The sequence below is a fragment of the Phoca vitulina genome, unplaced genomic scaffold (assembly GCF_004348235.1).
Source record: "Phoca vitulina isolate PV1807 unplaced genomic scaffold, GSC_HSeal_1.0 scaffold38, whole genome shotgun sequence".
In the NCBI taxonomy this organism is placed as follows: Eukaryota; Metazoa; Chordata; class Mammalia; order Carnivora; family Phocidae; genus Phoca; species Phoca vitulina.
This window is the reverse complement of record NW_022589741.1, coordinates 7,278,769-7,296,046: the sequence shown is the minus strand read 5'-3', so window position 1 is coordinate 7,296,046 and position 17,278 is coordinate 7,278,769. Positions and strand designations below refer to the sequence as shown.

Here is a 17,278-nt window from a genome sequence, read left to right as displayed (position 1 = left end):
TCTCTCTGTCAAATAAATAAATAAAATCTTAAAAAAAATAAAAAATAAATAAATTTCCAGATTTCTTTTAGAAGAGAATCTGAATTCATTGTAAAACTTTTGTTTTTAATATTGCAATTCTGCTTTATATTTACAGTTTAGAAATTTGCTTTGCATGTAAAAATTGCTCAAAAATGTTGAATATTTGATTTCCTTGAAAATATCCTTGAACAAAAGTCACTTTCTACATAAGCAACTACTTAATACCTTATTTGGAACTGCATATCATCCTTACAGGAAATCCATTTACAGAGGTGATTATACCAGTATTTTTTTTTTTTAATATTTTATTTATATATTTGACAGAGACACAGCGAGAGAGGGAACACAAGCAGGGGGAGTGGGAGAGGGAGAAGCAGGCTTGCTGCGAAGCAGGGAGCCCGACGCGGGGCTCGATCCCAGGACCCTGGGACCATGACCTGAGCCGAAGGCAGACGTTTAACGACTGAGCCACCCAGGCGCCCCTAGAAAAGCATTTTAAAATGCACAAAATAAAATACATTAACACTGCATAATTCCAATTATACTGGAATGCAATTATCAAAATATTAAAATCACAAATTTATGACACAGTAATATCTGTGCTTTTTAATTAATCTTTAAATAAAAATATTTACCAGTGGATCTAATGATTAAACTTCTAAGTAATGATGAGTTATTCTGTAACAGTAAACTATGAAAATATCTGCAATTTCTATTGGAAATAGTCTCTGCTACTGCTAATACTACCAGTTGCCCACATTAATAATGAAAGAAAATGTGTAAAAAAAAAAAAAAAAAAAGCAACTTTTTTCCCTCTCCAAGTTCAGACACAAAGGCTTATAAAACCTCTACTATACACAGAACTATATTGTATTTTTAGCTCAGTGTTAATTCTGAATTTAATAGCAATATTAATGTACCTTTAGCTACATAATGTCACGTCATTCAAGTGAAGCAAAGAGAGCAAAAAATTTTAGCTCCATTTTGCAAATAAAGAAGGCCAAAACCAAGGACAAGGGTAGTGAATGAAGAAAGTACCTGCAGAATACTCACTCTTCAGCCACTTTACCTCTTTTACCTAATCTTCATCATAACTACTCTCTTCCCTCTGCCCAAGATAGGTAGGTATCACAATCCTCATTCTTTTAGTAAGGAATTTAAGATTCTGTAACAGTATCTTGTACTGTTCAAGGTTCCCTCTCTTTCTGTCAAATAAATAAATAAAATCTTTAAAAAAAAAAAATGCTTTTCTAAGAAGGGCTTCACAGGCTTCACCGGAGTGGCCCATGCAGGGGAAAAGTGATTAAGAACTTTTTTATTGTAGTTATTGTTTTGGTTTGACTGCCGGAGTTACCTTATTAATTCAGTTTATACTTGTCTTTGTTACACTGCTTCCTAATCCCCCAGTAAATTGGCAAAGGAATTCTTTTGTAACTTTTTGGTCTGTGGAGAAACCACAGTTGGTTCAGAGATTGCTTCTATGTCTCAAAAGACAGAAAAAAAAATTATAATGAGGCATGGAGGAAAAGGATATCTTAAGAGTAGAGTTAGGCAGTGTGGTATAAATTATTGAAGCTTCGGTGTAGGCCCAGTATGGACTAGACTTAACACCTGTTTTACCACCTGGCAGGTGGGAAGAGTGTCGTGCCACTGACTTACTAGAGCTCAAGGTGTTTAGCATAAGGCTGTTTTTCCATTGTTTGAGGTAGAGAAGAGGCTGTTTTAGGGTCACCCTCAGAGTTAAAGGACAAAGAAGAGAATATTTCATATGAATGCTTTGTCTGTAAACATTGTATTTAGAGTATATAACCATACAGTTAATCTTCTGGAAATGGGAAATATGTATGCTCGCAGATCTCTTAAAACTACTTGAGTATGTATGTCGCTGCCATGATTGTGCTTCATTGCTTCTGGGGGAGTCAGTGTGGCAGAGAGGTAGGGTAAGACCACTTTTAAGAAACTTAGGAAGAGTAGAGAGGAGGGAGTAAATTTTTTCTCTGTAATTATGTATTATGAGGGTAGATGGGAGAAGAGTTGATTTTTATTAAGTATCTCGCAATGGTTTAGGTGATTATATATTATCATTTTTTTTTTTTTTTAGAGAAGAAAGGAAGACACTGAAAGACAGTGATTTCAAGATGAATCAGTTAGAGATGGAAACCCAGGACATGTATCTCGGTATCTTGGTATCTTAGCTTTTCATGTGACATTTTATTAAATTGTCCATTCTGGTACTAACAAATTCTAGTTTCAGGAAAAAACATACTAATGCAATCATGGAAGGACTAGAAATGTATTACTGAGGTTAAATATTATATTAATATTATATTAAGTATTATGATACAAATATTTTTCAATAATAACTAAATTGGCTAAAAAAGCTGCATCCTAAAAAAATTTAAGGTGGGATTCTTATATATGTCATATTATATAAGCTCGTAAACTGAGATATGACCAATTTACTGGAATACTTTTTTTTTAAAATTCTCATCTGATTTTTAAAATTAGGAACTTAACAAAAATAAGACCCTGATTAGTATTAAGTGCCCAGTTCTGTATATTAAGATATCATTTGTAAGGATACCTGCGTTTTACATAGTTAGAACGAGTGGTTACATAATCACTTATACTAATGTAAATGTTGACACAGTTTGTCCTAATACACAGAAAACCTGTAGTAGTCCATGTTGTCACGTAGTTTCAGCATTGTAATTTTAATCATTGGCTTCTATAATGAGTACTGCTGAGAATATCTTGCTACAGATTACTTTCTTTTGTATTTCTTTATTTCTTTGGGGGTATAATCCAAAAGCAGAATTTCCTGTTCAGAAAGAAATTGAACTTTTGTTAATATTGACAACTTATTTCTAGAAATATTGAGCCAATTTATGGTGCTGCCAGCAGTATTTATATACTTGTTCAGCAGTACTGCCTCATCAGTACTGGCGTGTATAATTAGGAATTATTTTGCTAGTTTAATGAGTATATAATCAGTAATACCTTAAAGCCATTTTGATTTGTGGGTTTTTTTTTTTTTTTTTAAGATTTTATTTATTTATTTAATAGACAGCAAGAGAGGGAACATAAGCAGGGGGAGTGGGAGAGGGAGAAGCAGGCTTCCCACCGAGCAGGGAGCCCAATGCGGGGCTCGATCCCAGGACCCCAGGATCATGACCTGAGCCGAAGGCAGATGCTTAACCAACTGAGCCACCCAGGCGCCCCTTGATTTATGGTTTTAATGCAAGACTGTGCATTTGTTTTGTAAAAGAGTTTATAGAGACTTTGTCTTTTAACCATTTACTGAGTGGGGTCTGAGTGATATCTTTATATATTTAATTATTTCTTTACTTTCCATAGTAACTTTTTGTTATGACTGTTGGATATTTTTCTATTGTATTACTTTTATTTTGCTATTTATTTTGTTCTAGGGGTGTGGGGATTTTAAATATATTAATCTGTTTTCATCATAACATATATTTTTCTTAGTCATTTTTTCCTCAAAAATTAGAATTTTTAAAGTCTCTTTTTGAAAAAAGATTCACCTACTTAGATTTTGTTAAATATTATGGTGAAGTTCTAGGTCTGACTTCAGTTTATTTACTTAAAATAATTTTGTTCTTTCATTTTAAAGAAAATGTTCTTATTACAAAAGCTCTACATTTTCATTTTAGAAATTTACAGATTCATGTTAATTCATAGAGACTCAATATTTTGGAGTATAATCATATTCATCTTTTCATTTATACTTAAAAAAAATTTTTTTTTTTAAGATTTTATTTATTTGAGAGAGAGAGAATGAGAGACAGAGAGCATGAGAGGGAGGAGGGTCAGAGGGAGAAGCAGACTCCATGCTGAGTGGGGAGCCTGATGTGGGACTCGATCCCGGGACTCCAGGATCATGACCTGAGCCGAAGGCAGTCACTTAACCAACTGAGCCACCCAGGCGCCCTTCATTTATACTTTTAAAAAAGAAATGTGATTATACTGTATGTATGGTTTTATAACCTGCCTTTTTTTGTGGATATTTTGCCATGTCATTTAATATTTTTCTGTAACATTTTAATTGGTTGCATTGGGGTCTAGCAGAACCTACAGATGTACCATGGTTCATTTAAATATTATCTCAGTATTATATACACTTTTTTCAAAAAAAGATTTTATTTGGGGCACCTGGGTGGCTCAGTTGTTAAGCGTCTGCCTTTGGCTCAGGTCATGATCCTGGTGTCCTGGGATCCAGCCCCGCATCAGGCTCTGTGCTCAGCAGGGAGCCTGCTTCTCCTTCTCCCTCTGCCTACCTGCCTGCCTACTTGTGATCTCTCTTTCTCTGTCAAATAAATAAGTAAAATCTTTTAAAAAATAAAACAAAAAGATTTTATTTATTTGAGAGCAAGAATGAGAGAGAGAGAGAGCATGAGAGGGAGAAGCAGACTTCCCGCTGAGCAGCGAGCCCAATGGGGGACCCGATCCCTGGACTCCAGGATCATGACCTGAGCTGAGGGCAGCTGCTTAACCTACTGAGCCACCCAGGCGCCCCTATTATATATACTTTTATAAATAACACTGTAACTAAAATCTTTGTAGCTCTACCATTGTACACATTTGTTATTATTTTCTTTGGGTAAATTTCCACAAGTGAAATTATTTAGCAATTTTTAAATATCAAATGGGGAAGACAGGTGGGTGGGTATATGGTATAGCTCTGGACTCTGGGGTAGGTGTCAAAAGACCGTTTGGCCAGTGATTACTCATGCGACTGAGAACAAGAAACTTACATACAGTTGACCTTGTTTCTTCAACTATAAAGTAGCCATAGTGTGACATGTCTTGTCTCCTTTGATTTTTGTTAGTAGAGAATTAATGTATAAGAAGAGCACACAACTGTGGAGTCTTCTCTAAGTACAGGGCATTGTTGCTGAGTAATCACATTGTGTTCAGCTGGTAAATTAAGTGGTAGAACCTTATTCTTTTTCTTAGATAATTTATAATTAACTGAAATAAAACAAGGTGGATGGGGCATTTGGGTGTCTCAGTTGGTTAAGCGTCTTCCTTCAGCCCAGGTCATCCCAGGGTTCTGGGATGGAGCGCTGCGTCGGGCTCCTTGCTCAGCGGGGAGCCTTCTTCTCCCTCTGCCTGCCGCTCCTCTTGTGCTCTCTTTCTCTCTGACAAATAAATAAATAAAATCTTTAAAAAAAAAAAAAAAACCCAAAGAACAAGGTGGAGACTAACCTGAACTTTAAGAGAGAAAAACACTGGTCTGAAAACATGCATTTTTAGAAGTCCACCATATCCTTATTTATGGAGGCTTTTGTTAGCTCCCCCCTCACAGTTCATATAGTTAAGTTAGGTTTGTTGGAAATTTTAAAAGCTTAGTTTGCTTGTGTAGAAAACCTGGTTTTATGTGTGTTGGCCTATGATATATTTTTATTCTTTTATATCTGCAGAGCTCTCTTACTAAACCTAAAACTTTAACATCAATTTTTTTCTTGAAACGTCCTTTTTATAGAGTACAACTTGAAGTAACTCTAACATTGAAAACTTGGATAAATCATTTTTTAAAGGAAAAGGAAAAAGACCTACCTTTATTTCATTCCAGTATTAGATTAATACATAACTTGAAAATTTCTGCAAACCTACATACTTGATATTTATTTACCCACCCAGCTGGCCCTGTGTTTCTTAACTACTTTTTCTATAACTTGAGTGCTTTGACTTAGTTTATATAGTCTGGCATATAATTCTCACTTTCTTTCCCTTGTTCTTCCTTACCGATGAGATTGCACAGGAAGGTTATAACAACTGTATGGTTTAATAAATAACATGATCAGTACCTGTGGAAGCTCTCCTGAGTGTCTTCTAACTTCTTTAGTGTGTAGCTTTGGGGTCAGATATGGTAATGCAGTACAAAATCAGATATGGTAATGCAATAATGTAAAAATTGGCCTAGGACAATTAAAGTTCCTTAAAAAAGTATTTGTTTAAGTAATCTCTGCACCCCGTATGGGCCTTGAACTCATGACTCCAAGATCAAGAGTCATAAGCTCCACTGATTGAGCCAGCCAGGTGCCTCTTAAAAAAAAAAAAAATTTTTTTTTTTTTTTAGGGGCGCCTGGGTGGCTCAGATGATTAAGTGTCTGCCTTCAGCTCAGGTCATGATCTCCAGGTCCTGGGATGGAACTCCATGTCAGACTCCCGGCTCAGCAGGGAGACTGCTTCTCCCTCTGCCTCTCCCCCTACTTGTGCTCTCTCTCTCTCTCTCAAATGAATAAATAAAATCTTAAAAAAAATTAAAAAAAATTTTTTTTTTAATTCCTAATACTCTGGTACGAGCAAACCTGAAATACCTCTGTAGGGATATATATACACAACTCAGGGCTCATGGGACTCCTACATTGGGTAGTGGGTTAGGGACACGAGCTTTCTGTCCAAAATTACAAACTCTATAAAGAAACCATAATGAACTGAAAACAGAAAAATTGTGCGGTGACAAAAAATAAACATAGGGATCAAAGGAAGGTTTAAAACAAATTATAAAATAGCATAGGATTATTAAAATGCTGAACTATTGAAGAGGTAAAACATTAGAAAGTAGAGGAATGTTGCACAGAGACATAAAGAGATGGAAAATATGAAAAAGTAGGTATGGACTAGAGAATAAAATATGCAGTTTGTGTCCAATGAGAATTGCTGAATTAAAAGAGAGAATGAGAGAGACAATGGCTAATGTTTTTCCAGAATTTAAGAAAAGCATGCGTCTTCAGAATAAGGAAGCTTATCCAATCCTGAACAAGATAAATAAAAGCAAATCCGAAGACTTCCCCCCCCAAAAAATTCCTTAAAGCAGAGAAAAAAGGCAGATTATCTCAGAGAATTGAGTTAGATTGACAGTAGGTAGCTCATCAGCAGTAACAGATGCCAGAAAAATAATGTCCTCCAAATGCTGAAGGACTAAGAATTTAGAATTCTCAATGCAATTAAATTATTACCTAATTGAAAAAGGAAGTATTCACTGGAGAATTCACTAAACCTATACTTACCTAATAGCATAGCCTAAAAAAATATAAATTGAAAAGTGACAATTTATAAGAAGAAATTAACATCCACAATCATACTTGGGAAAATTTAATACATTTTTTTCTCAAGTTGCTTAAGTAGACTAAAATGAGCAACAGTAGGGAAACTATAAACAAAACATTAAGTACTTGGTCTGGCTTGATCTAACTTATCAAATGCAAAACCTACATTATTGTCATTTATAGCCAGAACAGTTAGAAATGAAATTAAACTGACCGTGTACTAAACATAAAGGAAGTCTTAATGAATTCTTTGACTATGGTATAGTAAAGTTAGAAATAAATAATAAAAAGCGCTTTGCTCCCAGACCTGTAACCATTCCATTTGAAAATTAAAAAAAAAATTTCTTTCTCCCTTTCCCTCTGTGCTCTCTCTCACTTTTGTTTTCTCTTAAATAAATAAAATCTTAAAAAAAAAATTTCTTAGTCATGATTAGAGATCAAAACTGGAAAGGGAAACTTGTAGAACCAATGAAAAAACTACATATAAAAACCTGTGTGGGAAATCACTAAAATGATACTTAGAAAAATGGTATTTTATTTTATTTTAATTCAATTAATTAACATAGTGTATTAATAGTTTCAGAGGTAGAGATCAGTGATTCATGAGTTGCATATAACACCCAGTGCTCATTATCATATCACGTGCCCTTCTTAATGCCCATCACCCAGTTATCCCATCCCACTACCCACCTCCTCTCCAGCAACCCTCAGTTTGTTTCCTATAGTTAAGAATCTCTTATGGTTTGTCTCCCTCTCTGATTTTGTCTTTATTTTTCCCTCCCTTCCCCTATGATCCTCTGTTTTGTTTCTTAAATTCCACCTGAGTGAAATCATATGATAATTGTCTTTCTCTGATTGACTTCTTTTGCTCAGAAAAATGGTATGGTTTTAAATATAAGACAAGACATTTCAAAATATACTTCCCAGAAAAGGAGATTTATATTTGTGTTTTTAGGAGCTCTGTTGTTGCTTTGTTCTTTTTCTTGGGCTTGAAAGTACTATTTAAAACAGGCACTTTGACCTGAAATGCCTTGAGTACATGTGAGTTTGGAAAGCTCACAGAGTTCATTTGCTAAGTGGTTTAAGCATTAAAAAAAGAGGCAAATCTAGAACAGATCTGGTTTTTAAAAAAACAATACAGTGGTTACACTGTAGATATTAAAATATACTCCAACAGTACAAGTAGGGAAAGAAATTCCCAGTGCTTTATATGAATGGATTGTGTGGTTTGGGATAAAAATTTTAGTAATAGTATTATATACTGATTCAAAAAGTGCTTGTATAATCTGTCTCATTTGTGTGAAGAGTTTAAGGAAATTCTATGTTCTGTGAAATAACAGATGAAGGCAAAAGTATTGTTTCAATATTTTATAGATCTTTTTTAATATTTAAATATACTGATGTTATAAATACATACTTGATTATATATTCAAATGATAAAAGTTATTTTAAAATGTTCTCGACAAAATAGGGGGATACTTTGTATATGGAGCTGCCTTGGACATATTTAGTTTATGACCTTGATGCACATACTAGAAAAGAAAAAAAATTGGGAATTACTTAGATAAAGTTTTAATTTTAGGAAATATAAAATGAGCCACAGAGTAAAGCCAACTAACGAAAAGTGATGAGGAAAAAGAAATTAACAAAAAAAGAACAATAAAAGAAACAGAAGATCAACGAAACTGAAAGCTGGCCTTTAGATCAATAAATTAAGCAAACTTCTGGCAAGATTAATCAAGCAAAAGGGAAGGTAAAATTTAACAGTATTAGGAATGAAAAGATCATAACTGCCAACGTAGTAGATACAAAAAATCATGAGGGAATACTGTGATAACCTTCTAGAAATAGGTCACCAAGACTTGTAGAAAATCAAATTTGGCTATAAGGTAGAGATTTAAGTGTTTTGGCTTTGTTACATTTGAGATAATCTAGACATTGAGCAAGGCAAGTTAGCCTAGCAAGTTCTAGAGATACAGATTTGGGAATTACTAACTTACAGATGTTAAAAGCAGGTCAATTTTGAGGATGTTTTAAGACCTGAGATGATAAGGATGAATTAAGACAATAGTAGTGGAATGAAAAGAGGATACAGAATGAGAAGATAGGTCTGAAGTACATTTAGGTTCATGAAAGTAGGTGACTTACTGGAGGGAGAGAGGGTTAACATTTCCTAGCTAAGAGTTAAGGAAATGAATTTCATAGCTCAATTATTAGATAAAAAATATCTCAGGTAGAGGTTTCTTTTAAAGAGAGGTTTATTTGGCACATGATTGAGTAAAGATTAGGGAAATGATGTTTCATTTTTTTTCAATTTGGAGAATATTCAGGTTTATTGTAGCATATTAAAAAGCAGTTGACACTGAAGTTTTATTTTTTTATTTTTTTATTTTTATTTTTTAAATATTTATTTATTTGACACTGAGAGAGCACAAGCAGGGGGAGCGGCAGGCAGAGGGAGAAGCAGACTCCCCGCTGAGCAGGGAGCCCGATGCGGGACTCGATCCCAGGACTCTGGGATCATGACCTGAGCTGAAGGCAGACGCTTAACCGACTGAGCCACCCAGGCGCCCGACACTGAAGTTTTAAAACAGAATTAATTGTATATTAATTTAGTTGAAGCTAGTATAATGGATGAATTTTCTTGGTAGAGATATTATCAATGGAAGCTGATTTTCAAGTAATAATTTAATATACCTCACTGAAGGTTTTCAAATTGGAATAATATTGTCATTTTTTTAGACAACTAATAATGATTAAGAATGTTAGATCTTTTGGTTGGTTTGTTAGATGTTTTTAAGAACATTTACCCTTAGACAGTATAGTATGATGGTTTTCTTTGATTAGGATTAACTTGTTTTGCTTTACAGGGAGAAGATAAAGTTTAACATTGGTCTCAAGGACAACTCTAAATTTCAGTGAAGGCCACCAGCTTGCTGGTGAGTAGCATGCAGATTGCTAGTGTGTGCTCTGTGGCTGTTTAATACACCTTAGGTAAATAAACTACTCAATATATTTTTACTCAGGTTTTTCAACTTTCAAGAAGAAAAAATAAGGGGCGCCTGGGTGGCTCAGTCAGTTAAGCGTCTGCCTTCGGCTCAGGTCATGATCTCAGGGTCCTGGGATCGAGTCCCACATTGGGCTCCCTGCTCAGTGGGGAGTCTGCTTCTCCCTCTCCCTCCACGTGCTCATGCTCTCTCTCTCTCAAATAAATAATAAATAAAATCTTTTTTTAAAACAAAGAAAAGATAATTTTCTAGAGTTTCTAGAGTTTACATTAATCAGAATTTCCTTTTGTCTTTGTCAGTACAGAAAAAAGGTTGAAAAGTGTTCTTGAGTTCATCACTTTATAATTTGAAATATCTTCCCTTTTACTATCCCTCTCCGCTCCCAGGCTGGGTGTAGAGGTGAACCGGTTGCAGACAGAGGCAACATTTGGGTCCTTGGCAGTCTTGCTTCCTTGCTATGTGTTGTCTCTGAGTAAATTAAAACTTTCGGTTGGTGATCAGTATGCTTTAGATTATGTTTGAGATGTGTGCTATTTTATTTTATTTCATTCATTTATTTATTTATTTATTTTATTTATTTATTTAAGATTTTATTTATTTATTTGACAGAGACACAGTGAGAGAGGGAACACAAGCAGGGGGCGTGGGAGAGGGAAAAGCAGGCTTCCCACTGTACAGGGAGCCCAATGCAGGGCTTGATCCCAGGACCCTGAGATCATGACCTGAGCCGCAGGCAGACGCTTAACGACTGAGCCACCCAGGTGCCCGGAGATGTGTGCTATTTTAAATCACAGCTATAAATATTTTTAGAGAAGGTGAAATGATAATAAAAGACATTGAAAATTAGAATAAGAGAGTTCTGTGTTACTTTATTTTTTTTTTATTTTTAGAGAGCGGTGTTAAACTCACAATTTAAAATGTTTTAATTTTTATTCTGTACAAATTATATTAAAATCAAGGCATTATATAAAAGTAGTAGATCCATTATGCTTTCTTTTTTCTTTAACTGAAGGTGACATCAGAATTCATAAAAGTGAATTTTTAAAGAAGGTGATCAAAAAGAGAAGGACAATGCCGAAACCAGTAAGTGTATTTTACTTTTACCACTACTTAGTTAATAAAATATCAGTAGCATTAAATTCCTTTTGGAACAAGGCAAAATGTTATGGTAGAGTCATTGGGAAGAAAAAGGCACTGATACTGCTATGGCTTGTTTTAGATTAATGTGGTTGCAACGAAGTACTCTGTGAGCCAGTGAAGAAGAGGTAGAGGTAACATTACAGTGAAGATGAAAATTCATGGGTTCTGGAGCCAAACTGTCTTAGTTCATATCCTGGCTCTGCTACTTCCCCTCTGTGACTTTTGATAGGTTACTTCAGGCTCTCCAATTCTTAATTTCCTCCTATAAAAAATGGAAATGTAATTAGTTACTTAAGGGACTTTGGTGAAAATTAGAAGAATTTGGTACACATCCACTGCTCAATAAATAGTAACTTCTTGTTACAGGAAGAAGTAATGAGAGGTTGGAAGGATCCGTGCATTAATTTTCTCATAACTCTGGCTTCGATGCTAGTGATACTGATGCTGATATTATATAGTCTTTTTTTTTTTTTAATTTAAGGGAGTGTGTATGATTTTATTTAGCTTTATAATTATGTAGTTTTTGACTAAGGTTTATTTCTTTTCTCTTGGCATAAATGTTTTTAAACTTCAACAATTTTGGGGTTTTTTTTCAATGTTTCTTTTGGCCAGTTATCTTTTTAAAAAAAACATTGGTTATAGCTATTGGTGTTTTCTGGCATGAATATCTCTTTGGAATTACTTTAAAGACTCAGCAGGTAGGTAACAAAGTGTGATTTTGCATTGTGGGAGGGAGAGGAGAAGAAGAAGAAATAAAAGGCATAAACACCAGAAAGGAAGAAGTAAAATTTTCTATTTGCAGATGGTGTAATTGTTTATGTAGAAAATCTTCAGGAATCTAAAAAACAACTACTAGAACTATAACTGAACTTAGCAAAATTGTTGGACATAAGGTTGTATTTTTAAAAATCAGTAGCCTTTCTTATATACTAGTAGCAGCATTTGAAAAATGAAGTAAAAAAATCCATTTGTAGCAGCATCAAAGGCGTAAAATACTTAGGAATAAATTTACTGCTTTGTCTGGGTGTCAGTCAGGGGCAAGGGAGGAAAAAGCATAGAGAAGCATGCTCGTTATTTTATGCCGAGGCCCAGAAATGGCCTGTGTCTCTTCTGTCCTTTTCTTTGGGTGAGAGCTTAGTCATAGAGCCATATCTAATTGCAAGAGACCTTGAGAAATGTTCTGTAGCTCAGTAGCCATATACCCAACTATAATTCTGTTAGAATTTGGTGGTCAAATAGCAAGCACTCTATACCACAATCACATGGTTAATTGATAGGAGATAAATCATATGATAAATTCAGAAAGAGGAGTTCTAGGATTGAACTATTCGTGATTTAAAAAGAAAAACCCAACACTTCTTAAGCTAGGTATAGAAGAAACCATAACTGCAAAAGCTCTTTTTAATGTATTAACAATGGGAGCTTTTTTTTTTTAAATCAAGAACAAGACAAAAGATGCTATCATTGTTGCTATTCAGCATTGAATGGGGAGACCTGCACAGAAAAAAAAAAAAATCAAAAGCTGAAGGACTAGAAAGGAAGAAACACTATTTGAAGATGTTAAGATTCTTTGTTATATCAGGGATTGGCAAGTTATAGCCTATAGGCCAAATTCAGCTCACCACCTGTTTTTGTACAGCTTACATGCTAATAATGATTTTTACATTTTCAGTGGATTAAAACACAAAAATAATATTTCACCTGTGAAAATTATATGAAATTCAAATTTCAGTGACTAGTTTTATTGGAATGTGGTATGCTTGTTGTTTGTGATCTAGAACTGCTTTGTTGCTGTAGTGGCAATAGTGGCATAGTTGAGTAGACGCAACAGACTGTGCAGTCCACAAATCCTAAAATATTTACTGTTCGGTCCTGTATAGGAAAAATTTTCTGACCCCTGATTTATATAAATAAACACAAGGATTTACAGGCTCGTTATAACAGTCAGCAAGGGAACGGATAAAATGATCAATATAGAAATCACTTGCATTTCTACAAAAGGAAAACAATTTTAGAAAGCGGTTTCATCAAATTCACAATCCTTTGAAAACCTTTAAGCTAGATGAGTTTCAGTATTTGGAATTTTTTGGATTTCAGAAAGATGAATATACAATACATTATGTTCATATGTCATTATGTCATGAAGCTTCCCTCAAGGTCTGGTGTATCACCTCAAAAACATTAGTACTTTTATAGGTCATTGTATAAATATTCATTTGAAATGGGATAAAATAATCCACCAGATAGTCTCACATTACTTCATGTTAAGGTTTTGCTGAAATTAGCTACTAAACTTGTTTTTGATGCTTTTGGGATGTCAGGGGATTGTGGACCTGAATTTATCATAGTGACAAAGTCATAGTGATCTATGGGAAAGATATCTAAAATGATTAATATGATTTTTATTAAGATTTTATTATTTTTTTTTAAGTAATCTCTATACCCAGCAGGGGGCTTGAACTCACAACCTTGAGACCAAGAGTTCTTGAGACCTTGAGCCAGCCAGGCACCCTGATTAATATGATTTTTATGGAGAAAATTATAAACGCTTTTTTGAAAGTGCTAAAGAAGACAAATTAATGCACAGAGAAAACCACAGTCATGGATAGGAATAGTCAATATTGAAAAGATGTTATTTCTCCCCTGAAAGTACTGATGAATTCAGTGTAGTCCAATTTAAATCATAGTGGGGTATTTTGAAAGTTTACGATTTTGTGTGAAGGCAGGAACAAGAACAAAGAGCTAAGAATAGCTCACAAGTTTTGAAGATGATGAGGGGAGACGTTCCCAACCATATAGCAAGACTTACTTAAAAATGTCATAATTAAAACAGTGTGGTTTTGAAAGAATTGTTAGTCAACCACAGCAACAGAATAGAGAGCACAAATTCAGATCCTGTACCTTATAGACATTTGATCTGTGACATAATAGTCTTTGGGAAGTAAATTAATCAGTATACATCACTTAGTTATTTTAAATCCCCATATCATTATCCTATAGAGATTAAAAAATGAAATTGGATCTCTACCTTAAATCATAAGCAAAACTCATCGAAGACAAATTATGAGAAACAGAACTTTAGGATGAAATCTAAGAACATCTTTATGACTCCAGAGTAGAGAAGGATTTCTTAAATATGGCCAAAAAAATTGATACCTGTATGTAAAACATTGATAAATTCAACGTTAAAATTAAGAATATATTCACCATAGGGTGCCTGGGTGGCTCAGTTGGTTAAGTGTCTGCCTTCAGCTCAGGTCGTGATCCCAGAGTCCTGGGATCGAGTCCTGCATCAGGCTCCCTCCTCAGTGGGGAGTCTGCTTCCCCTTCTCCCTCTACCCCTGCCCCTTCTTGTGCTCTCTCTTGCTCTCAAATAAATAAATAAATCTTAAAAAAATATATGTTTACCCTGAAGAAGGATACATCATAATGTAGAATGACAAACTACAAACTGGGAGATTTTTTTTGTGATATAAATAACTGACAAGGGATTAGTATCTAGAATATATAAAGATCTCCTACATAGTAAAAAGAAAAAGACAACCCAATAGAAAAATACGCAATAGATGTTAACAGACATTCCCAAAGATGGGGAGACTGAGTGGTCAATAAATGTACCATATTAGTTTTCTTTTATTCTGTAACAAATTACCACAAATTTAGTAGCTTAAAGCAATACCCATTTATTATCTCACAGTTTTGTATGTAGAAATATGGGATGATGTAACTAGGTTCTTTGCTCAGCGTCTCACCAGCCTGAAATCAAGGTTTACCCCAGCTGCATTCTCATCTGGAGCTAGGGGTTCTCTTTCAAGCTTATTCCTATTGGCAGAATTCATTTTCTTGCAAAAATGATCCATCCTTCTTTACTGGAGGATGAAGTTCCCATTTTTTTACTAGCTGTTGGCCAGGGGTCACTCTTAGCTCCTAGAAGCTGGAGTCAGGTCCTTGCCCCCTGGCCCCTCCAACTCAGTAATGGAGAACCTCTTTTATGTGAAATTCCTGTCACACTTTGAATTTCTCTGACTTTTTCAACCAGTCTGAGAAAACGCTTTGCTTTTAAAGGACTCCTGTGAATAGCTTAGCTCCACTCACATAATGCTCCGATTTTGAGGTCAACTGATTAGTAACCTTAAGTATATCTGCAAAATCCCTTTTGTCATGTAATGTAACATAATCATGAGTGTGACACCAGGGGATGGAGATCATGGGGGCTGTATTAGAATTCTGCATTGTACACATACGAAAATATTCTCAGCCTCTTTAGGAATCACAGATCTGCACAGTAAGACCATACTGAGATGTCATTTTACACCCACTGGATTGTCAAATGTTTAGAAAATCAGATAATACCCACTGTTGGTGAAAATACAGCTCAGCGGGAATTCTTATGTACTGTTGATGGAGTGTAAGTGGATACGGTCATATTGGAGCACAATTCACTTTTACATGGTAAAGGTGAAGGCTTGTATACTTTATCACCCAGGAGTTTGTCTGTGTATATGCTTCTAGATAAACTCAGATACATATGCACTAGAAGACACACACAAGAATGTTCATAACAGTATTGTTCTTGATAGCCAAAAAATTAGAAACAATTTAATATCCATTGACAAGAAAATGGGTGAATTATTGCCCAGCAGTAGTTGTATAGCAGTAAAAATAAATGAATTGCAACTACTCACAGGAAAATCAATGACGCTTAGAAATGGTGAAAAAACAAACTATCATGTGGTATAATTTTTGTTTAAACTTTTTATTGAAATAGAACATACATACTGAGAAGAACGTATTGTGTATAGTTGATGAATTTTCATAAAATAAATATGCTCAACCATTGTGCACATCAAGAAAGAAGACTTTCTTAGCCAGTACTGTACAACTTTAATACAGCTAAAAATCAAGAAAAGCTAAATATTTTACATGGAGACCTACATTTGTGGTGAAACTATTCTTAGTGCTTACCTGTGGGATTGGGACAGAGAAATTCACAAGAAATACATTGGTATCTATAGCATTATTTGCCATTTCTAGTTAATAAGTTGAATGGTAGATTTATGGGTAATGGAAAACTTTCTCTTGACTCAAGATTTCTGATAACAGATGTGTAAGTTTTCCACATCAAGCAATTCTCTACTTCTGTGTAGACCTCAGTTGTGTATTCTGCAGTTTAATTCATTCTGACACCAACTATCCGGAGTAGCACAGACACTACAGGTTAAGGACTCAGTCCCTCAAGACTGCTGTCCCCTTCAAACACCAATCACAAGTAGTGGGTCCCCATGTTACCCACATTTCTAACTTGGCTACACGTTGAGATTCCCGTGATCCCCTCTTCAGGTACTGTAATTCCTTGTAACAGCTCACAGAACTCAGGAAAACACTTTTACTTATTGTTACTGGTTAATATAAAGGATATTATAAGGATACGAATGAAAGATGAAGATGAAGAGGAGGTACATAGGGCAAGGTCCAGAAAGGTCCTGAGCACAGGAGCTTCTGTCCTTGTAGTGTTTGTGGTCCGCCTTTCTCTTTGCATGTGGACGCGTTCACCACCTTGGAAACTCTCTGTGAACTCCTTTGTTTAGGCTTTAATGAAGTTTCCATTATGTAGGCATAATGGATTAAATTATTGGCCATTGATTATTAACTCACTTCCCAGCTTCTCTTCTTTCTGGAGGTTAGGATGGCTCTAAGCACATGGTTGGTTCTTCTGGCTGTGCGCCCCCATCCTGAAGGTGTCAGGGATCCATCATGAGTCATTAGGAGTCATTAGTGTAAACTCAGGTATGGTTGAAAGGGGCTTATTATGAATAACAAAGACTCAACTCACTTCTGTCACTCAGGAAATTCCAAAGGTTTTAGGGGCTCTCTGCCAGGAAACAGAATGAAGACCAAATACATATTTATTATATCACAGAAGGTTTTGTGATTTATAAGATTTATTTGATTAAAGAAGGTATTTCAGATAAAAGCTACATGTGCAGAGGCATGCTTGTTAACAATGAGTAAAAAAATGTAAAGGAGAAATAGTCA

General features: G+C 35.0%; 1 protein-coding gene across 5 annotated transcripts in view; it reads left to right on the top strand.

The window, feature by feature from the left end:
* The first annotated feature begins 614 nt into the window (after positions 1–614).
* The window catches only part of RDX (radixin), a 117,760-nt gene continuing 101,096 nt past the window's right edge, over positions 615–17,278 (top strand). The window contains exons 1-3 of one of the 5 annotated variants that reach the window (XM_032428137.1): positions 615–2,199; positions 9,965–10,033; positions 11,115–11,185. In XM_032428137.1, the coding sequence (XP_032284028.1) occupies positions 11,174–11,185 (12 nt within the window). In that variant the 5' untranslated portion in view covers positions 615–2,199; positions 9,965–10,033; positions 11,115–11,173. Of the gene's footprint in view, positions 2,208–9,798; positions 10,034–11,114; positions 11,186–17,278 lie in introns of those variants that run through there. The other 4 variants (XM_032428139.1, XM_032428140.1, XM_032428136.1 and 1 more) reach the window with 4 other exon arrangements.